General features: G+C 48.1%; 3 protein-coding genes across 8 annotated transcripts in view; 2 read left to right on the forward strand and 1 right to left on the reverse strand.

Moving 5' to 3' along the window:
• The window catches only part of Golga1 (golgin A1), a 56,594-nt gene extending 49,453 nt beyond the window's left edge, over positions 1–7,141 (forward strand). For all 6 annotated transcript variants that reach the window (XM_057755002.1, XM_057755004.1, XM_057755005.1 and 3 more), the window contains 7 exons: positions 572–674; positions 756–889; positions 1,301–1,444; positions 2,888–2,947; positions 3,327–3,500; positions 3,875–3,961; positions 5,097–7,141. In XM_057755002.1, the coding sequence (XP_057610985.1) occupies positions 572–674; positions 756–889; positions 1,301–1,444; positions 2,888–2,947; positions 3,327–3,500; positions 3,875–3,961; positions 5,097–5,177 (783 nt within the window). In that variant the 3' untranslated portion in view covers positions 5,178–7,141. The remainder of the gene's footprint in view (positions 1–571; positions 675–755; positions 890–1,300; positions 1,445–2,887; positions 2,948–3,326; positions 3,501–3,874; positions 3,962–5,096) is intronic.
• A 614-nt stretch (positions 7,142–7,755) lies between these two features.
• On the reverse strand, positions 7,756–14,586 carry Arpc5l (actin related protein 2/3 complex subunit 5 like). Its single transcript, XM_057755819.1, has 4 exons — positions 14,312–14,586; positions 10,628–10,699; positions 9,896–10,072; positions 7,756–8,283 (listed from the first exon to the last, which is right to left on the reverse strand). The coding sequence occupies exons 1-4, from the start codon at positions 14,456–14,458 to the stop codon at positions 8,221–8,223; spliced, it is 459 nt and encodes a 152-aa protein (XP_057611802.1). The 5' UTR covers positions 14,459–14,586; the 3' UTR covers positions 7,756–8,220.
• A 3,330-nt stretch (positions 14,587–17,916) lies between these two features.
• Rpl35 (ribosomal protein L35) lies at positions 17,917–21,898 on the forward strand. Its single transcript, XM_057755324.1, has 4 exons — positions 17,917–18,002; positions 18,242–18,378; positions 18,997–19,078; positions 21,726–21,898. The coding sequence occupies exons 1-4, from the start codon at positions 18,000–18,002 to the stop codon at positions 21,873–21,875; spliced, it is 372 nt and encodes a 123-aa protein (XP_057611307.1). The 5' UTR covers positions 17,917–17,999; the 3' UTR covers positions 21,876–21,898.
• The last annotated feature ends 88 nt before the right edge of the window (positions 21,899–21,986 follow it).

Below are 21,986 nucleotides of genomic sequence, written 5' to 3' on the forward strand. Positions count from 1 at the left end.
AGGTGATGCCCTTACTAACTTCTCATGGCTAGTGGCTAGTTAGTTATAAAACATTGATTGGAGAAAAGGTAGGGATCAAACAATCTGATTCTGGGAAGTGGTACATCATCACCCACTACCCACAAAGTTGAGTTCCTAGCCAGAAGTGTAGGGAAAACCATACATGGGGACAGACAGAGCTCCTGGCTCTGGTCCTGCTGGCTAGAGGCCTCCAATGAGTTCTTAAGCAGTCTGAGCCCTAGTCACCTCTGAAAAGAACTTAGGGTAATCATACCTTCTGACACCAGAATGAGGTGATGCAACAGACTGGTGCAGCATGGGTGCTCAGGAAAAGATGTATTGAGAGGCTGACCAAAACTTCCATACTCTGGGGTGGCCCAGCATAGGGTATAGGGGCAGTGAGGAGAAGCGCCCTGTGCAGGGCCATTCAGTAGAATGGATCCAATTGCCGTAGGTTTGTTCTAGGCTACAGATTCCAAGGAGGGCTTCCCCTTACTCACAAGTTGGAAAATGGAATCCCTGTAGGAGAGGGGATTTTTTCAGCCCTTCTCATGCTAAGTTTCCTGCTAAGGCTGCCCAGTTGTCAGCCATCATAGAAGAGAAAAATCGGAGCCTGTGTGAAAAGGACGAGGTGCTTCTCCAGAAGGAGGAGGAACTTGACCAGCTGGAGAAAGGTGAGGGGTCAACCCCTGACCAGCGAGGGGTCGCTAGTGAGCCAGCAGTCACTGACTCACACTGTGCTCTTGCCACCCTAGGTCACAGTTCTGCCCTGCTGCAGATGCACCAACTACAGAATGAACTGGAGGCCTTGAGGAGCTGCAGAGCCCAGGAGGCAGTGCCAGCTACAACAGGACAGGACCCCCTGCAGCTGCAGGGCCCAGAGTTACTTGTGAGTGCTGTCCTATCCGGTACTGGGGTAGGGTAGAGTGCCCGCTACAACAGGACAGGACCCCTGGAGTCACTTGTGAGTGCTGTCCTGTCCAGTGCTGGGGTAGGGTGGAGTGCCCGCTCTGCACTTCTAAGGTCCTGCCTTTGTGGTAAAGGTGCTCCGCTTCCTAGGAGGGTTGAGACCTGTAGGGTCGTCTGTGTGGCAGCACCTGTTAGTGTGCCCTTGATCACCAAAGGCCTCTAGTTCGCCTGGCAGCCACTGGAGAGAATCTTCTTATGTCTGACCTTACTTCCCACTAACTAACTAGCTGCTGCAACGTGCCAGAGCACACCTATGCAGTGAGCTGGCACTTCCTCCCCGCAAATCTGCATCTCAGCTTCTACCTTTTGTCCTGTTGCCACCATCTTGTAGGTCATCACAACAGCCATGCAGAATTCTGAGTATGAGCTTCAGGCAGCAGAAGGAACTCCAAATGGTGAGGTTGAAGCCATGAGTATAGAGCAGCTACAGAAAGAAAAGCAGGACTTAGAGCAGCAACTTACGGAGAAGAATAAGGTGAGGACACCCTGCACCTGGCCAGCTGTGGGTCCTCTAGTCCAGCCCTCCTCACCGCTGTCACCCTCTGTCCTACTGTGTGTGCAGTGATACACACCTGTAACCCTGCACTCTGGAGAAAGATGCAGAAGGGCAGCCTGGACCACGGGAAACTTTCTTTAGAGACTGGTCTTACCACGTAGCTCGTTTGTTTTTGTTTTGTTTTTTTCAAGATAGGGTTAGTGTTTCTCTGCATAACAGCCCTGGCTGTATTAAAACTCACAGAATCGCCCAGTGTACCTACGCAAAGCCTTTTTGTTTGTTTTGAAAACTGTTAGGCAGTGGTAGCACACACCTTTAATACTCTGGGGCAGAGGCAGGTGGATCTCTGTGAATTCAAGGCCAGTCAGATCTACAGACCAAGTTCCAGGACAGGCTGCAAGGCTACACAGAAAAACTGTCTTGAAAAAAAAAATGTTTAAAACTTTTCCCTTTTTTTTTTTTTGATTTTGGTTTGTTGTTGTTGTTTGTTTGTTTTGAGACAGGGTTTATCTCTGTTACCCTGGCTGTCCTGCAGCTCTCTCTGTAAACCAGGCTAGCCTCAAACTCACAGAAATTTGCCTGCCTTTGCCTCCCAAGTACCTGGGCAGTGCTGGTATACGCCTTTAATCCCAGCACTTGGGAGACAGGCAGATTCCTGTGAGTTTGAAGCTAGCCTGGTCTACAGTACTCAAGGACAGCCAGAGCCACATAGAAGAAACCTAGTCTCAAAAAAAAACAAAAAAAAACAAACAAAAAAAAACTTTTTCCTTGCACTTGATCCCTGTCACTAAGGAAAATAAAATCCCTTGTTATAGATTATAAAGTTTTAAATTAGGAAAATGGAGTGTAGCCTTTCTAATGAATGATAGACGTATAGTAAACTACATTTAAGCCTTATAATAATAAATCCACTGATATATATAAAAATAAAACCAGTGTTGGTGGATTGTACAGAAAAAGTTTATATTTCTACATTATCTGACTTACTCTGCAGGTTATCAGTATAGCAATGATAATTATAAGATCCAAACCAAAAAAAAAGGAATCTGAAGCTTATGTGGCTCAGTGGCTAAGAGTGCTGTGCATACAGAGAACCTGGGTTCAGTTCTCAGCATAACATGGCAGTTCCAGTCCCAGGCAATCGGACACAACTGAAAACAAAAGCCCCATAGTTTTAAAAACTGGAAGATGTTGTACAGAACCATGCACGCCGCACTCTGCACGTATGTGGGCACTGCCAGCAGCTTGGGAGACAGTTCTGTTGAAAGAATGCGGTGACACTGTGCCCCCGGGTCCTGGGAAGGAAAAGGGTGGAGCAGCAGCAAGGAAACCCAGGGGCCCCTGAGAGTGAGCCTGCAGCAAGGCCTCTCAGGGCCTCCTGACATAGCACTGACAGCTGGCTTTGGGGTGGGGTCACCTCAGATTATGAAGCAGATGCAGCAGAGGATGCTGGAACTTAAGAAGACTCTGCAGAAGGAGCTGGTGAGTGCCTGCTTGCACCCTCCATGCACTCAGCCTCACATCTCCCCACTCCCATGCCCCCCGGATTCTCTGGTCCTCCTGCGGTCCTTGGCTGCCTGGGCTTCTCTCTTAGTTGATTGCAGAAGGTTCTCTGAGAAGTCAGGTGTGGACTGGTGGGAAGAAGTGTTCTTGTGACCACGCAACCTTGGGGGTCTGAATCTGCCTCCTCTTTTTCTGCCTGCATTCTCACATAAATAGACAAACATGACCTAGTTCCCTCATGTTCAGGCACCACCTTCTAGTCAGCTGCCCTTTCGCCCAGTGATGTGAGCTTAGTCGAGCTGCTCACAGCTGAGTCTGGACAATCCATTGACATGGCATATTTTCCATTGCTTTTCAGAAAATCAGGCCTGACAGTGAGCTTTTTGAGGTCCGGGAGAGAACAGGCCCTGAGATACCAAATATGGCCAATAATGCTGTCACCAATAATGCTGACCTGACTGACGCCCGAGAGATCAATTTTGAATACCTTAAACATGTTGTTTTAAAATTCATGTCCTGTCGAGAATCTGAGGTAAAGACTTCCAGCTGCTTTTTTGGGTGTTGGGCTTGCATGGCTTCCATCAGCCTCCTTCTGCCTTCTTCCCCTCATCCCTCATTGCTGACCTGCTGAGCAGACCATGATGGGAAGTGGCTCCTGGGGAGATATGAATGCTGCTGAAGCTAAAGACCTAGAAAACGTCTGTACAGCATGAAAAGCAGGGTAGCTGTTGAGAATGTCCTCAGCTCTCAGTCCCCAAAGTGAGACGGGACTCAAAAGGCTGCAGCTACACCCACCTCCTCACCCTCATGAACCCAGGCAAACAGGAAATGCTGCCAGTTAGCCCCTTAACTACCTGCATGCCCGCCCCAAAACCTGTGCCAGCAAAAGTGGGTTTTGTTTTTCAGGCCTTTCATCTTATAAAGGCAGTGTCAGTGCTGTTGAACTTCTCACAAGAGGAAGAGAACATGCTCAAGGAGACTCTGGAGTACAAGGTGAGCGTCCCTCTCTGCTCTTCCCAGCATTGCCGCATCCAGACCTGAGGCAGGAGACCAGCTAGCCACAACTATACCTCAGCTTACTGGCTTGTTTTTTTGTTTGGTTTGGTTTTTGGGCGTTTTGTTGTTGTTGTTGTTGTTGTTGTTGTTGTTTTGGGTTTTCGAGACAGTTGTTTCTCTATGTAGCTCTGGCTGTTCTGGAACCTGCTCTGGCCTTGAACACAGAGATCTGCCTGGCTCAGCCTCCTGAGTGTTAGATTAAAAGCTTGGGCCACAAGCCGGGCGGTGGTGGCGCACGCCTTTAATCCCAGCACTCGGGAGGCAGAGGCAGGCGGATCTCTGTGAGTTCGAGACCAGCCTGGTCTACAAGAGCTAGTTCCAGGACAGGCTCCAAAACCACAGAGAAACCCTGTCTCGAAAAACCAAAAAAAAAAAAGCTTGGGCCACCATTGTCCGTCATCTTATTTGCTTTTGTAATATGAAATTGACCAGACAGTTCAAAAAACATTCTTTTATTTATATTTTATATGAGTGCTCTGCATGTGTACCAGCACACCAGAAGAGGGCACCAGATCTCCTTATAGATGGTTGTGAGCAACCATGTGGTTGCTGGGAATTGTTAACCACTGAGCCATCTCTCCAGCCCCCAAAGAACATTCTTTAGCCCAGTGTTCTTTGTTACTGCCAGATGCCAGACTTTGTTCATCTCTGCATTTTCATTGATGGCACTTCCTCTCCTGCTCCAGTTCCGACCTGGCACCTACATTTAACAGTGTTTCATTTTGTTTCCTTCATTTTTTTTTTCCTGGGCTGGGGTACAGCTTAGTGGTAAAGTGCTTGTCTTGTTATGTGCAAGGTCTCAGGTTCAGTCACCAGCACAGCAAACCTCTCGAAAATGCTAAGGCATCTGCATAAATGCTGTAATAGAATGGGAGAAACCTCTTCCAGTTCCTCTCCTCATCAGTGCAGTTCCTTTCTACCATCTCTGTCCCTGATCTGGGCGCCTGGCCCTGCGGACCAGTTTATTTGAAGCTTCTGGGTTCCTCTGACCGGCTGGGAAGACTAGAAGACGAGGGCTGTTTCTGCTCTCAGGAGTTTCTCAGCTCAGAAGCCTTTTCTGTTTCAATTGCAGATGTCTTGGTTTGGATCCAAACCAGCTCCCAAGGGCAGCATCCGGCCTTCTATCTCTAACCCACGGATACCATGGTCCTAGAACCACCCAAGGATAGAGCTACATGGGCTGACACTTTCTGTGAAAAGAACACTGACACACCAGACTGGGTGGGTTTTTCATTGCTCTAACTGCAGTATTTTGTACAAGTGTCTAGACACTGTTTACAAAACCTTAGGCCCACCTCTCTACAAGCTGGTATGAACTTCAGAAGGAAACCAGCCCTGTCATTCTGGTCACCAAACAAGAGCGATCCTGGGCTCTGCCCAGATCTTCACAGTGCTGCTAATATCCCAGCTCTGGCCCGCTGCAGTTGAATCCTCTCTCTTAACATTAGCACTTAAAATTGAAGTGATCGGCATGTCAGGTAACAACTAATTATCAAATGGTGGTGACATGACTGAAGGTGGAGCCAGTTGGGAAAAAAAAAGCCAACTCAAGGGTGGTCTTTGAAGTTCCCTTCCACTAGCAGTCGGAGGTCTCTATGATGTTGTCTCTCAAGAAAGTATCATTTCACTTTGTTCCCCAGCCACCTAGAACTGGAGATGTGTCCATCTCATAACGGGGCCAATGTGAACTAAGTACGCAACTTTCCAGTCCTGAGAAAACTAGCAAGCATACGAAGGGAGATCTCTACATATAGCACCAAATACACTCAATTGCCTTCTTAATGAATGTACTTGTCTCGATGGGTTGCTGGTAAACCATTTTAAACTATTTTTTATAGCAAAAGTTCACTATTATAAACATGACTTCTGTATTATAAAATCCATTGAGAAGGAGACCCAGAGCGCCAGGTCTTTCTTGTGCCAGGATGCGTGCCCGTTTGTCATTTTGCTTACCTCTGTGGCACCTGCCTCTCTGGCTTTGCTCTGAATTCTGTCTTATTACCACCAAACAAAAGCCAATCAGTTTTTCTACTTCACTCCCCTACCCCAGTATTTAACACTACATTATAGGCGGCTTCCAGCAGCCCTGCCGGCTGCCGCACCTAATAGCACACACCTCAGCTTTAGCTGATGCAAGAAACTTGTGTTCGTTTCCATGCTTGTTCTGGATACGCCACATCAGGTCTCAAGGGAAACAATTTGATTTGAGTTTGATGAAAGCTTCATTAGCAAACTAATAACTGGAGCTTCATTTAGGTAAATTTTTCAGCTTAAGATCAACATATGTATGTATATACATATAATGTGCTGTATAGAAAACCAAGTGTTTGCAGCATTTGCCTTCTAAATCAGGATGGCATTGGCTCTTAGTTTCCCTTTAGGGTGCTCCTTCCCATTTAGTGGGGACATAAAACCAGAGTTCCACTGTTCTGTGACTTTTACTGAGGAAGATGTAGCTTCTCTACCAAGTACGATTTCCTCCTTTCCCAGCAATCCCAGCTTCAGAAGCCCTAAGCCTGAGGCTTCTCAGCCCTCAGCCCCTTGAGCTGGTGTCTCTCTCTCTCTCTCTCTCTCACACACTCACACACACACACACACACACAACCTCTGCCTGCAGGTTGGGGTGTGTTGTGGTTCCACTCATCTAAATGGCTTTCCTGCTGCATGTTGAGCTCCTCCAGCACTAGAAGAGTGCAGTAGCTATTCCAAGGGGCTTGGTGCACTTTCCTTCTATAAACTTTGGTGACGAGACAGTATGTGTAGCCCTTTCTTTCTATGTGAGCACTGGACTGTGACCTTCTTACCCATGTAAGTAGGGACGGACGGTATTATCCAAGAACTGCTGTAACTGAGTCATTCGTGGGTGCAATACTTTTTGATTAAAGCTCTTCAAGATACAACTACAGTGAGTTTTACTTGATAAAGCTTGAGATATGGTTTTGGGATATATTTTGTTTTTCTGGTTTTTCAAGGTGGGGTTGGCTTCTCTGTGTAGACCAGGCTGGCCTCAAGAGATCTGCCTGCCTCTGCCTCAAGTGCTGCCTGGCTTTGTATTTAAAATTTCAAGGGCTTACGGATGTTTGTTTTTCAAAAGGAAGCAAACTCCCCAGATTTGAAGTGAATAAACATGTGATTTAACAAAGACCACAGCCTCGTCCCTACTTCTCAAGCATCAGTGCTTCTGTGGAGAGTCTGGGAAGGACAAGGCCTATGGTACTTTGGCCACAGAGCTGCAGAAATATGAAATGGAAGCCTCTGCCAGCATTTAAGCTGTAGGGTTTGGTCTCGAAAGAAAGGTTGTCAGGGCATGACAAAGACCCTACACCAAGAAAACCTGCCCAAGACTCCAACTGTAATCACACAAACGGATGACCTTTGAAGCTTCAATCAATTAAATGTTTGACATTTTATTAAGCTCAAAAATTACATACAACAGGACAGGCTCCAAAGCTACAGAGAAACCCTGTCTCGAAAAACAAAAAAAAAAAAAAAAAAAAAATTACATACAAATAAAAAGAATAAACAATAGATACTCAGCAAAATGCCTCTTGGTGGCATCCATCAATGTGGTCAGTGTGGCATAGCAGTGGCTCTGCCATACTTGCCAACCCCCCAGGGATGGCAGGACAGGGACACCTGTACCCCTTCCGCATCAGTTTTCCAAACCATCAAACTATCATTCATTACATCCCTTTCTTTACCATGTAACATACAGAGAACACACCAAAATGAACAGACAAATAAGCCAAGAGCTTTATTGATGCAGCAGGCACTTTACAATGAACCCAAGACAGCCTGTCTTCTCTGCAAGACAGTGTCTGTACAAACTCTCAGGTTTTCCACTTCAGAACCCAAGCTCCTTTTCACAGCAGCCCTTGGAGCTGCACCTGCCCAAATAGTCCCTCCCCATGGTAAACAGAAAGTACACACAGGTACAGCTGACAAAATCTGGCCAGTCGGTCTTGATAGTCAAGTGTCAGTTCTGTATTACTCTGTAGACAAAGGCAGAGACACTGATCCTGCAAAGAATTTAGGAAACAATAGGACAATTTCTCCTTCCACCTAAAATAAAATACATTTCAGCAGGTGTTTCCTGAAATATTTAGTTGGGAGTTCAGGAAGATGGTCCATTGTCAGTCCCTTCTTCACCAGCCTGGGCACCCAAAATTCTTCTCAAGATAATATGATTCTATTTTTTAAACAGTCTTTCTTGCCGTGAGAACTCTTATAATGGAGCCTAGTCCTCCTACAGCTAAGGCCTGTGGGAACAGGAAAAGGATACATGTCAAAGGGTACCTGATTGGCCAGAGGGGAGCTTCATTCAACTGGACAGTTAATTCCCAGACCTAAATCCCACTATGTCACAGACTTGCTGAGAAAGATCAAGTTCTAGGGACAGTGCTGTCCTGGAGCCAAGAGTCCCAAAAGCTGCCAACGCATGAAGCAACAGAACTGGCTTAGGACCCCAAGCACAAAGCAGAGCCTGAGTTTCTTTGTAACAAGCTTATTGCTTTCAGCATGCCAGCACCTACCTATCCATGAGCATGCACAGCAGCCCATGGAGCCTGTAACAGACTGATAGTCACCTCATAGGGATGAAAGAACCTGGCTACAACACCACCTAAGAGTCACCACCACCAGTAACTTCTGAGCTCAGGCACTGCCAACCAGGAGGACCACAGGCCATAGCCCAACACTGGCTGGAAACTGACCTACTAGTAAAAGCACTCTTAAAACTCAGTGCTGCGAAGGGGTCTAGTTCAGTGATGCACTGCCTGACACATACCAGATCCCTGGTTCTGCCTCCAGCATTGGAAAAAATCTAAAGCTGAAGATGTGGTTGAGTATCCAGCCAGCATACATGAAGCCCAGGATTCCATCCCAGCACCATATAAATGCAGTATGGTGGCACATGCCTGCAATCTCTGCACTAACATCACAAATTCAAAGCCATCCCCAGTTAAACAAATTTGAGGCTAACCTGAGCTACATAAGACCCTTAAAAAATCCCATGCTGAACCTCTTGGCAAGAACCATATTCATGGCCGGGCGGTGGTGGCGCACGCCTTTAATCCCAGCACTCGGGAGGCAGAGGCAGGCGGATCTTTGTGAGTTTGAGACCAGCCTGGTCTACAAGAGCTAGTTCCAGGACAGGCTCCAAAACCACAGAGAAACCCTGTCTCGAAAAAAAAAAAAAAAAAAAAAAAAAAAGAACCATATTCATAGAGGGCTGGAGAGATGGCTCAGCAGTTCAGAGCACTGGCTATAACTCCAGTTCTGGGGAATCTGACACCCTCACACAGACATACATGCAGAAAAACACCAATGCATGTATTAAAATAAAAATAAATAATTAGAAAAAACCTGTATTCATCACAGACTGGTCCCCTTAAGTGGTGGGTGTATTTGCTTAAGTATGGGGGGGGGGGTTTAACTGATACATAAGCAGGACAAAAGCTTGACATATGGCCTTAGTCCTATACCCCTCAAGTAAAGGACAAAAAAGTCTTTTCTACTTCAAGTGAATGACAGTCACACTAAATGACTCAGATTTCTGCCAACTGCGAGACTGGGCCTGCATTTCTAACATGTCAACTCCCTCTTTGTAGCAGCTTTCTCTCACAATCAAAGAAAACATCAAGCCCCTTCCTACCTCACCATGCCACCTGCCTCGTGTCCTGTATCAAGCGTAGTTTGTCTTGCCTAACCTAAATCCACAGCTAAAACACAAACGTAATATAACTGCCAGTATTTGAAGATTCTGATGAGGTGCTTCCAGAGTGCAGAGAAACTACAAAATTGCGGCTTAGGCCTGCATTCCTTCATGTGAACGCTGCGGTGGAGCAATGTAGTCAACATAGTCAGACATACCTTCTCATGCCACTGGAGTAACACCGCACTGCTATTCTCTGTGGGCTTCTCAAACCCTTTATAAATGTACTTCATTAACAAGTCAATGCCATTTCTGTCCAGGGACTGTACAGCCTGCTCAATCTCGCTGCTCTTAAAGTTTGTGAGTACTTTCAAGACTACACCCTGGGCTCGGTCCTACAGAGGAAAGAAAAAGTGAGTGAGGCCAGGAGTTGCAATCCTAACACTGCTACAGAATACCACTGGACAAAACACGACAGAAACACCATCCATTTCTAATTGATCTAGAGCAGAGAGAGCTACATAGAGCTCAACTTCTTTGGCTTTACATTTCACTGAATACCGTATTTCTACAAGCAAGTGATTCCACTTAGTGTCAAGAGAACAATTAGTTTACTGCGGGTAAATATGACTTTTTGGTGTCAGGGATTGAACCCAGGGCAGTCCATATGCTCAACAAGCCCTCTACCACTGAACTCAGCCCAGTCTCAAGTGTCATTAATTTTGATACATCGGTAAGGCCTTAGACTCTACAGATTACAAGGTAATCAAGCAACCTACTGCACCAGTATCTGGGGAATAGACGTGGCTTCAGTGGAAAACAATGCCCAGTAGCACCTCCCTCCCACTGATGTAGAGTTGCTGTCCAGGCCCCAAGGAGCTCATGCTGCTGCTGAGGCCACAAAACCCTGGTCCTGAGCACCAGGCAGAGCTGCAGCACAGCGTCTTTACCTTCACAGCTTGATTTTTCGTGTTGATTGGAGAGTTCCGCAAAGCTGCATGGAATGCCCGAAGCATGTCCCCTGTGCATCAAAGCCAGTTAAGGATGGCTAAGCTCAAACACGTCCATGCTCATTAATGACATTACTTCATAAACAGCTCAAGAGTAATAAAAGGGATCTTATCTGTATGTGTCACCCACTGGCTCCTGCTGACCTCTTCTAGGCAGGCACAGCCTGTTATATAGCCTTGAGCTTTCCTAATCTAGAGGAAGGAGTGGAGGGTACCTCTGCTAACCGGCAAGCTCTTCCTGCATATCTCCCTGAACTTTCCTCAATCCCTGCCCACTTTTTTTTTTTTTTAAGATTTATTTTATTATGTATACAATGTTCCTCTGCATGTACACCTCTCCCTGCCCACTTTTGTAATAGAACCTGACAGAGCCTACATGACCTCCTCGGTACTAGGCACTGTCTGCCCTGCAGGACTTAGTGCACAAGTAGACTAGGAGTTCTCACTCTCTCATTCTAAGGGAAGAATAGAAACAAATACATCTTAACTCTTCACTCAGTGCCTCTTATCAAACTAGAAGAAATCAAGTTGTGGCAAGTCTACTTCCCAGGCCAGGCACCTTTAAATCTCAGCATTCAGGAAGAGACAGACAGATTCAAGGCCAGTCAGAGAAAGCCACGCAGTTAGACCCTGCCTCAAAAAAGGTGGAGGGGGGGGGATTCTAGGTCAGCAAGATCCCACTTTAGCCCACAAAATGAGCCATTTGCTCCCTTGTCTCACAACATGCACTGCTGAGTTCTGAATATCCAGCACACAAATGAAAATTACAAAGTAGGTTATGTCCCCAAAGGTGACACCTATTTTAAACTGAATTACATCAGCCAACTTTCATTTACTCATGTGAAACACTGGCTGAAGCCAAAAAACCTCAAAAATAGAACAAGGAATGACTGCCCAATCCGGTCTTCACCCCCGTTCATGCAGCAATCCCCATGTGTGAAAACTAGCCTCTGGTGCAAGCCTAAATTCCCAGCTTCCCCAGTAAGTGCCATCTTGAAAAGCTGGTCTGTGCCACCAGGCAAGCCACTCCCCAGCCATGCTGGGTCAGATCTACCTTACACAGCGACAGGCACCACCCTTACCTTTTAGTTTTACAATTCTTTTCCTCGACAAAGGCTAGTCCTGATACAGCCACTGTAAGCTTCCTAATCTGACATCCCTAGGCAATGAGCAGGGTCCTACATGTGGACTAACACCATTTCATTTACAGAACAGATGACGGGGAAGGACAGAACTGATGTGATTAGTCCGAGGACAAACAGGCTTTACTGACCGCCTGCAGCTCTTTGTCAAGCAAGCTCTGCAGCTACTGACAATCAAGGGTCCCCAACTGCTGGGCAGAATGAGGAACGCAGAGGGTGTGATCTTTGCAATCACACAAAGTTTACTAAACTACCTCCATACCCAGATAGTTCCAGCACCCTGAGAAAGCAGGGCAACTGAAGAACCCTCTAGACTATCTTCAGCCATGGCCCTTCAGCCATGGTACTCCAGAAGATTCTTTGATGTGCCCTGCAAGATGCTTAACAGCCTCCCTAGCCTCCACCCTAAAGATCCCAGTAACATCCTAAAACTATGATAATCAAAATGTCACCAAACTTCGCCAAATTTCTTGGGATGGGGGACTGGGGGGGGGGGGACTATAAAATCACTACTCTGTAGTCCACAGTCTAGGAGCAGAAGCTGCTTCACTGAGGAAAAAAGTGAGCTCCAAAGATCCTTTGAAATTGCCAGAGTGGAGAAAAGCTCCCCCAGGGTCTTGGACCCAGGACTAGGACTAGATGCACTCACATTTTCACCTTAATCTAAAAATCCTCTGGGACAAGAACCTGACTTTTTCCTTAGAAAACAATGAAACTGAGCCAGAAGGGAAATTTCCTGCCCAAAGTCACAAAGCTACAATGACCCTCAAATCCAAGCCCTCTCCACAACCCGCTGCCACTAGCTGTGAGGATGTGTATGCTCAGTAAAGCTCCCGCTGAATGGTGAGGCCAACATGGTTGTCTATCATTTAGGAAAAGAATGCTGAGGTTGAGAGTATTAACCTATGGAAGGTAAAAGCAGGTTAGAGCCGGCTACTTCCTCAGTCTGCTCTTCCATAATGACAATCACCAGCAGTCCTGAGACCACATCCTCCCAGCTGCCCCCCCCCCAGCCTCTCTGCCCTTCTCTCCAGGACTCACATGAGGTTCTGCAGATTGAATACAACGATCAAAGTTCAACACTTGACACCTGTCAGGGACTCAATTACTAGTTCCATCCTTCTCCCTACCTGCCTGACATCTGCGAGGGTTTCACTTCTCATCTGCTAACCCACCTTCTCCTAATCCCAAGAGGTACATTCTCCATGGTAACAAGGCTTCTGAAACTGTCATTGAGTGTAAAAACCATCTTCTTTATAAGGTGAGGCCAATGCCTCTAGGCTGCCTCAAAACAAAACAAAAACAAACAAACAAAAAAAGCCAGAGTTTTCAACAAGTCCCAGCAGTAACAATACCAAGGCAACAGCTGACCAGGCCCCTACTCTTCATCAATATAATCAGGATTCTGGAGCCTTGTCAATAATGAGTGCCCATAAAATCTCTATCCTCTGCACCACACTAGAAACCAACCTTCCCTCCGTTCTCATGACCCCACTTAACCATCTGAATGGTGCAGGAAATACAAGTTTGAAATCTCCACGTTTGAAAGCGCACTCCTGTTCTGTCTGGAAGGGTTGTTTTAAAGGTATATTAGAGAATACAGGACTCCTCCCAAAGGCAGTAGGCCTGACTTCCCAGGTTGAGTCAACTCATTAAACACCCAGAACCTGATTTATATACAGCAAGAGTCTCCAATCCTGCCCTAGCAGGTGCGGGGGAGGGGTACACACTTCCTGTCAAACCATTTGAATAAAGAAAAAATATCTTCCTGTGAGAGTAAGTCAGTTTCCTGTGGTGCTCGAACTGCTAAGAGTCCAAGCCAGTTGTACCAGTCACCTCTATTTTTACTTTTCTGTTGTAAACGTTGGTCCCAGCCGGGGAGCCGCTTTTATATTTGACACTGGATGGCGTTTTTTAGCCTCTGATCGCAGCTTTTCCCACGCTCCCTGCACAAGGCACTTAATGGGAGAGTCGCAAATCACTTGTTGAATAGGGCTCGGCCCATAGAGGCTCAAAGCCCAACGTGCTCAGAGGAATGTGGTGACAGGTGAGAAAAGGCGGCGCGGCATCTCACCCCTCCCGAACCCCAGCCCTCTGGTCCGTCTATCCCCAACATTCCACCCACCATTTTCACGCTAGGCTGCAATCGGGCCCAAAAAAGCCATAGACAGGAGCAGGAGGGCAATGCCCGTGGCTGCTCAATGAACCCAAGGTGGCTCACCTCCCGCGGATCAGCGCCCGGGAATGGCCCCGTTTCCTGCAAGGAGGGATGTAGGGATACCAAGGCCCGTGCATGGCCACCCCGAGGGATGCGGAGCGCGACCGGGCTCCAGGGCCGCGATGCTGAGGAAGGCTTGAGGCCAGCGACGACGGACCCGGGGAGCCCGGGACTGACAGAAGCCGGGCGGGGTGGGGAGCAGGGGCAGGGGCTGGGGCAAGAGGGTGAGAAGGCCGAGCCCGAGCGGCCGCGCCGGGAAGGATATTGCCGCAGGAGCCCGTCTACCTCGCCCGGGTCGGGGCCTGGCTCGCCCGCCGCCGCCGCCTCTTCCTGCTCGTCCACGAATTTGTTCTCGTCAAACTCGTCGATGTCCACCCTACGGAAGCGCGAGGACAGCGTGTTCCGGGCCATGGCGGGAGCTCGGCGGCCGCCCAGCCGGCTCGGCTCCACTCCGCTCCTCACCGGCTCCACTCGGGGGCGGGAAGCGGTGCTCGGCACCTCCTCCCCACCTCCGCGCACAGCCACCGCCCGCCCACTTCCGCGCCACGCCGGAACCGGAAGCTCCTGTGGGCGGGGCAGACTTCCTGAAGGTGAGACGTTGGTGCGGTGCGGTAGGGCAGTACCTCTGTTTCTGTGTCCTCGTCCCAGCCACTGCCATGGGGCGCCAGCGCCGCTCTCCGCTCCCGAGGATGAAACCCTTGAGCTGAGGGATGAGTGGGCGTGAAGCGCAGTGCCTGAGCCTCGCAACCTTGAATGCCAACCGCACTGACCCACAAGAGGATCCCTGTCCGGTTACATAAAAGTGACTTTTGTTGAAGAAGTAAAGGGTTGGGGCTGGAGAGATGGCTCAGCAGTTAAGAGCACTGGCTGCTTTTGCAGAGGTCTTGAGTTCAATTCCCAGCAACCACATAGTGGCGCCCTCTTCTGGCCTACAGGCATACATGCAGCCAGAACACTATATATACACATAATAAATAAATAAATCTTTAAGAAAAAAAAAAGGGTTTTAACGGCGTTAACATAGAACCCAGGGACTGACAGGACGCTTGATGACAACTTTACTTGAGGATGTAGCGACCCCTGCGGGCGCTCCGGAAAAAAAAAAGATTCTGTACTCACGAAGGCCTATCCTGACTGAAGAGGCGTATTTTAGGAGGCGAAAAGCAGCAAAATTTAGGAACTGATGGGAGGAGGGCAGTATCTAGAATACCTAGGATGTTGGTTTCTCTTGATTTCAGCTGTAGGCTAAAATGAATCTTTTCAGTAATTGTACGAAAACTTACTAGAGCAAAAATCAGTAATTGAAACACGGTTCTTGTTTTGCATACTTCTAATTGAATGATGTCTCCATACCTTAGGATGCTAAAGTCAGACTCTCATGGGTACAGGTAGATACAAAAAAAAAAGCCTCAGATGCTGGAAATAGTCAAAACCTACCTGTTCTCCTGCCCGATATCTAAGAAGACATTTGGGACACAGGCAGGTCATAAAATAGCAGAAAAATTCATATCTGCTATTTTAAAAATGTTCTGGGGAGAACATCTTAGATTTTTGGTTGTTTTTTTTTTGTTGTTTGTTTGTTTTTACTATTTTACTTATCTGACTGCTTTGCCTGCAAGTATTTCTTTGCAGCATGTGTTTGTAATGCCAGCTGGAGGACAGAAGAGCGCGCGGGGAACCTGGAATTAGGTGCTTGGTTACAAAACACCATGTCATATGGGTGTTGGGAATGGAACCCCTGTGTCTCTGGAAGAGCTACCAGTGCTCTTATCTGCCGAGCTATCTCTTCAGTCCCTCCTCTAAAATATCTTGGTCAGAAGAAACTTAGTAGCAAATATTAGACTTAATAGGGAAATGGCCTCTAATAATCGAGTGAATGAAATGTTGTATCTCATGTTCATGATATGAAATCTGCCATGGTGGTACACCCCTGTAATCCTGAATTAGCAGGCCAGTGGTGGTGCACGCCTTTAATCCCAGCACTCAGGAGGCAGTGGCAATTGAATCTCTGTAAGTTCAAAGCCAGTCTGGATTACATAGTGAGTTTCAGGACAGCCAGGGCCTTCTTGAGGAGAGAAAAAAAAAATCTGTGCATTTAGTGAAACAACATCTCAAAGCAGAAAAGACTTGCTGCTCTAACATCCAGGGATATCCGGTCACCTCCGCTGGCACTGCACATACATGGTACTCATAAAATAATTTTAAAAACTGTCTTATTTACATCAGGAATGGCAAAGTGTTAAGGAGGAAATTACTCAGTACCTGTAAATCTCTTAAAGGGAAGTGATTCTGTCTTTACTCAATGGGACACAGTCTTGGAAGTTGTAAGAGAGAATAGTGGCAAGTTCTAACTGAATTTTAAAAATGGACCTCTTGGGCTGGGGAGATGGCTCAGTGGTTAAGAGCATTGCCTGCTCTTCCAAAGGTCCTGAGTTCAATAACCAGGAACCACATGGTGGCTCACAACCATCTGTATTGGGGTCTGGTGCCCTCTTCTGGGATACAGACAGAATATTGTATACATAATAAATAAATAATAAAAAAATGGACCTCTAGCAGCCGTATTAAAAAAAAATCTGGGTCAAGCCAGGTGGTGGTGGCATATTCCTTTAATCCCAACACTGGGATGTAGCCCTGGATGTCCTGGATCTCAACTCTGTATAGCAGCCTAGTCTTGGAACTCACAGAGATTCACCTGCATCTGCCTTCCAAATGCTAGGCTCAAAGGTGTGTGCCACCCCACCACTCCCCCGACGCAGACACCCCCGGCCATACCTAGCAGACCTAGTCTGTGTTGCTCTGATGTGGCCACATTAACCATGTTAACATCAATGATCCTTTCTACATATCAGGTCTGGGCTTGGCTTTACAGGTTGGCAGGTTAGCTCCTCTAATCCTCAAAGACTGTCTCACAGGGAAGAGATCCGACCAAAGGTGGGAATGGAATTACCAAGATATCAACGTGTGGCTTTTATTTTGGAGTTGTTTTTATTTATTTGTATTTCAGTGTTGGGAATTGAATCCAGAGCCTTGTGCCTGCCAGGCAAACTACCACAGAAACAAACTCCCAACCCTTGTTTGACAGGGTCTCTCAATACTACATCCCAGGCTGACCTCCAACACGCTAACTCCCTATCCTCCTTTGCACTGAGTGCTGGAATCACAGGGCTGTGACACAGGGCCCAGACCTAGAGCAGTAACTGGAAATCCTAAATAGTCTTGAATGCGTTCTGTACTATTCCACACTGTCTTCACCAGTTCTTGCTGGAATTTGACTGTATTGTCAGTATCGAAATCTCCTGCCAGGTGGTGGTACACTTTCAATATAAATATGAATTGGCTAAATAATTCGGAACCGAAATCCACGTGGTTGAAGGAGAGAACCAAATTTCGCAGGTTGTTCAAACAACCGCCCCCCCGTCTCACACACACACACACACACACACACACACACACACACACACACACACGGCATAGTGGCGACCACCTGCAATCTTAGCACTGGGAAGGTTCCTGGCCAGCCACGGACATACAGTGAGATCCCGTCTCAAACTTTCAAAGAATTAAGCTCACACCTCATGCCCTCCGTACCCACAGATCCACCCACGGGTGGCTCAGAGGGGACCAGGGCAGGGAACGGCAGGTTTCCCAAACAAACGACTGAGTGGCCGGCTGCAGCTTTCGTTGCGCTATCTCCACCCCTGTGCCGCCCAGCCCAAGGTTCAGTTTGCCCAGCGGCAAAGCTTAAAGACCAGCCAACGTAGGCGGGGCAGGATACTCAGGAAGGGGCGGGCACCTCCGGCACGACTGCGCACAGGCGGGGCGGGGCGGGCCTCCCACACCGCGACGCTATTGGCCGTGCTCGGCGCCACCCGGCAGTAGTTACGGAAGTCAGCCCCACTTCTTCCTCTTTCTCTCGGACCAGGCGGCCTCAGCGGTGAGCAACGCAGCCATGGTGAGACTGCGGGAATCTGGTGCCATCCGGGTGGGGGAACGCGTGGGGACAGCGGCGCGGGGCGCGGAGGGTAAGCGGGGGACGCAAGGAGCGTCCGAGGCCTGCGGTTTGGCTCTGTACGGCTGGCCCTGCTTCGGGCCAGTACAGACCGCGTACCCTACCCGCTCACGGTCCCTCGGTCTGCCGCGGTGAAAGCGGGAGCTTCCGCTCGGTGACCCACAGAGTCACCTCTCGTACAGGCCAAGATTAAGGCTCGGGACCTGCGCGGCAAGAAGAAGGAGGAGCTGCTAAAACAACTGGACGATTTGAAGGTGGAGCTATCCCAGCTTCGCGTCGCCAAGGTGACAGGCGGCGCCGCGTCCAAGCTCTCCAAGATGTAAGTGACCCTTGAGGTCCTAGCTGGGTGCACACCCTTGTCTGCCTTGGCCCCTTGAGCTTTTTCCCACCAATCGACCTTGGCCAATTTACGTAAAGAACTGGAAATTCCGGAAGGCACATGTCAGTGCCACCCGCCTGGACCCAGGCATGGGTTGTAGGAGGACTGGAGGAACATGGTAAGGACCAAGGGGGCTTGCGAAGAGGACATGGGTTGGCTTTAATGGATGCCGCCAGTACTCCACCCCAGACAGTCTTGAGGGTGAGTAGAGAAAACATAAGGAAATATACGTGCTGAGACCTCCAGCCTATACCCTCAGACAAATTGCTCTCTGCCTGCTCCTGTGTTCTCCACACCTGTTGATTCCACGGTGTGCTTCCTTAAGCTACAATAGCTACCATTTCGTAGCATAGCTTCTGGTATAAGTTCTTGACCTGGGTTAAAAGACCGTTTCTCGTTGTCTTAGCTGCATTAGTTTTCCCTACACGTGTCCCTGGAGAGCCTGTTGACAAACTTGTCCTTGCCTCCAGGACTTTGCCCACTAGGTGATATAGATGGGGACTTGGGGAGTACCAACATAAGCTGGCACTTGGAATTCACAGACATCTGTTTTCACAGACGAGTTGTCCGCAAATCCATCGCCCGTGTTCTCACCGTCATTAACCAGACTCAGAAGGAAAACCTCAGGAAATTCTACAAGGTGAGCACTGGCCAGAGCTGTTGTGGAGAGGTTTGGAGGTACATGGGAGGAAGGGTGACCTCCCAATTTTTGTGCCTGAGTTTAACCAGTTATCAGCTTCCCGCACTGACATGAGTTCTGTTAGTGTCAAAAGGCAAGTGTTGAAAGTGGGCATCCGGTGTGGGCCTTCTCGACTTTTTACTGCGGGTCGGAGCTGGAACTCTGGCTGTTCGGGTGTTGTCTGTCACTGTTTCTGTCTCGTCTGCCAAGCACTTGCTGGTAAACTGAGGGACCCATGCCCCTCTTCGAGTGTAGAGGCAAATCAAGGCTGCAGAGCAGCACAGAGTTACTCCTGTGGCCGAGACTGTTGTCTCCAGAAGAAACTGTTCTGGAGGGAGCCTCATCATTTTAAGATAATTCTTCTCTTTATTACATATACAGTGTTCTGCTTGCATGTATACTTGCAGGCCAGAAGAGGGCACCAGATCTCATTACAGATGGTTGTGAGCCACCATGTGGTTGCTGGGAATTGAACTCAGAACCTCTGGAAAGCAATCAGTGCTCTTAACCTCTGAGCTATCTCTCCAGCCCGATAATTCTCCTCTTAATTGAAGCCATCTGGTAGAGCAAATTAGTATTGGAATTTGGCATATCAATCAGAAAGCTGTTGTGATGTGAGGAAATTTTGGTTTGGGCAGGTCTGGAATCTTCCTCAGTTTCTGAGGATCAGGCACTTGTCAGGGAACTGAACTTAGGTGAAACTTTTTGTGGTTCTTCGTGACTCCGGATACATGTGGCATTTCATCATTTAGCGTATATGTGACTGAAGATGGCTTTTTATTCAGGTGGTGCTTGGTGGCTAAAACCCTGACGTTTCAAATGTCAGGCAAGTAAGTAAGCCAGTACTAAGCTACCCCCAGACCACAAAAAAGCAAAGTTGGGGTTGTGCTTTTTCCTTTTGAACAGGTCTCACTTTGTAGACCCAGGTAACCTCTGCCTCCCTGCTGGGTTGCAGGCACCATGCTGTGTGGGCAGTGGTAGCCATCTAGTAACCTGTTCATAAAGAACAATAGATAGGCGTGTTTAGTGGGTGCCGTGGGGATGTAACTCACTAAGCAAGTGGGTGAACAGAACATGGATAAGGCCTACCCGAGGTGTCTTTGTGCCCTCACCTCATGCTATACAACTTTCTGGGGTCCTCCATCCACCTGCAGAAACTTTTTGGTTTTCCGAGACAGGGTTTCCTCTGTGTAGCTGTAACTTGGTCTGGCCTCTAACACACAAAGATCTCCCAAGTGAAGGGATTAAAGGCGTGCACACCACCCGACCAAAGAGATTTCTTTTTTTTTTTTTTTTTTTTTTTTTTTTTTGAGACAGGGTTTCTCTGTGGTTTTGGTTCCTGTCCTGGAACTAGCTCTTATAGACCAGGCTGGCCTCGAACTCACAGAGATTCACCTGCCTCTGCCTCCCGAGTGCTGGGATTAAAGGCGTGCGCCACCATCGCCCAGCCCAAAGAGATTTCTTTAGGTTTTATTATGTATACAGTATTCTGCCTGCATGTATCCCTGCAGGCCAGAAGAGGGCACCAAATCTCACTGCAGATGCTTGTGAGCCACCATGTAGTTGCGGTGGGGGGGGCGGGGATTGAAATCTTAACCACTGAGCCATCTCTCCAGGCCTCCTCTTTTTTGTTTTTGAGGACGGGGTCTCTCTGTAGCCTTGGCTGTCCTGGAACTTGTTCTGTAGACCAGGCTGGCCATGAACTCAAGAGATCTGACTGCCTCTGCTTCCGGAGTGCCATCATTAACAGTGTGGGCAACCACTGCTCAGCCTGACTACACATTTTTTGGAGGATTTATTTAACATTTATGTATATGATTGGTCTATCAGCATGACAGAAGTGGACATGGGGTCCCACTATAGATGGTCGTGAGCCACCATGTGGTTGCTTGGGAATTGAACCCTGGGCCTCTAGAAGAGCAGCCAGTGAGTGGTCTTAACTGCTGAGCCATCTCTTCAGCCCCATGATTTTTTGTTTGTTTGTTTCTTTTGTTTTCTGAGACAGTTTCTCTGTGTATATTAGGTTGGGCTAGAACTCAGATCGCCCTGCCTCCATTTCCCAGGTGCTAGGATTAAAAGCGTGCACCACCAGCACCTGGCTGATGACATATTCTTAAAGACTTGTGCGTGCCTTGCTCTTTGCTTTTTATTTGACTGCTGGGGAGCTTGCTTTGGAAGCCATTTTGTCCTGAAGTTCTTGGTGGGGCTTCTGCTCTTCTCCAAGTAGAAGCCTGACCTGTAGGACCTGTGTCCTGGGGGTGGGGGGGGGCTAATATTTTAGAACACTTGGAAAAGCCTAGGAGATGAAGGTGACAGCTCCCTTAAAGGTTGTGCCTGGAGGACCGCCCAATTAATAGTAGCCATCACAACCCCAGTGTGTGTCTTGTGCCCTTTAGATTGTGCTGTGGTTTTCACTTAGTTACTGGCAATTGATACATAGGAAAGTGAAATTTAGCCCTCTGGTCTTGGTGTCCACGTAGCAGAAACCGTCCAGCCTATTGTCAGATCCCAGCTGAAAAGCTCTGCGTGCCGTCCAACTTGCTGTCCCGTCTTAGTCTTTACTGTATTCCCAGAAGCCCCCGGTACTCAGACTCACTCTCTGTCCCAGGGCAAGAAGTACAAGCCTCTGGACCTGCGACCCAAGAAAACTAGAGCCATGCGCCGTCGGCTCAGCAAGCACGAGGAGAAGCTGAAGACAAAGAAGCAGCAGCGGAAGGAGAGGCTGTACCCGCTACGCAAGTATGCGGTCAAGGCCTAATGGAAGGGCAATAAAGTGCAAGACGGCTAACTTTCTGCTTTTTGTTTCGTACCTGGAGCCAGTGGGGGTGGGGACCTGGGGACCACTTCGCTACAGCAGATGACAGACAGG

This window comes from Chionomys nivalis, chromosome 22 (genome assembly GCF_950005125.1).
Source record: "Chionomys nivalis chromosome 22, mChiNiv1.1, whole genome shotgun sequence".
Taxonomy (NCBI): Eukaryota; Metazoa; Chordata; class Mammalia; order Rodentia; family Cricetidae; genus Chionomys; species Chionomys nivalis.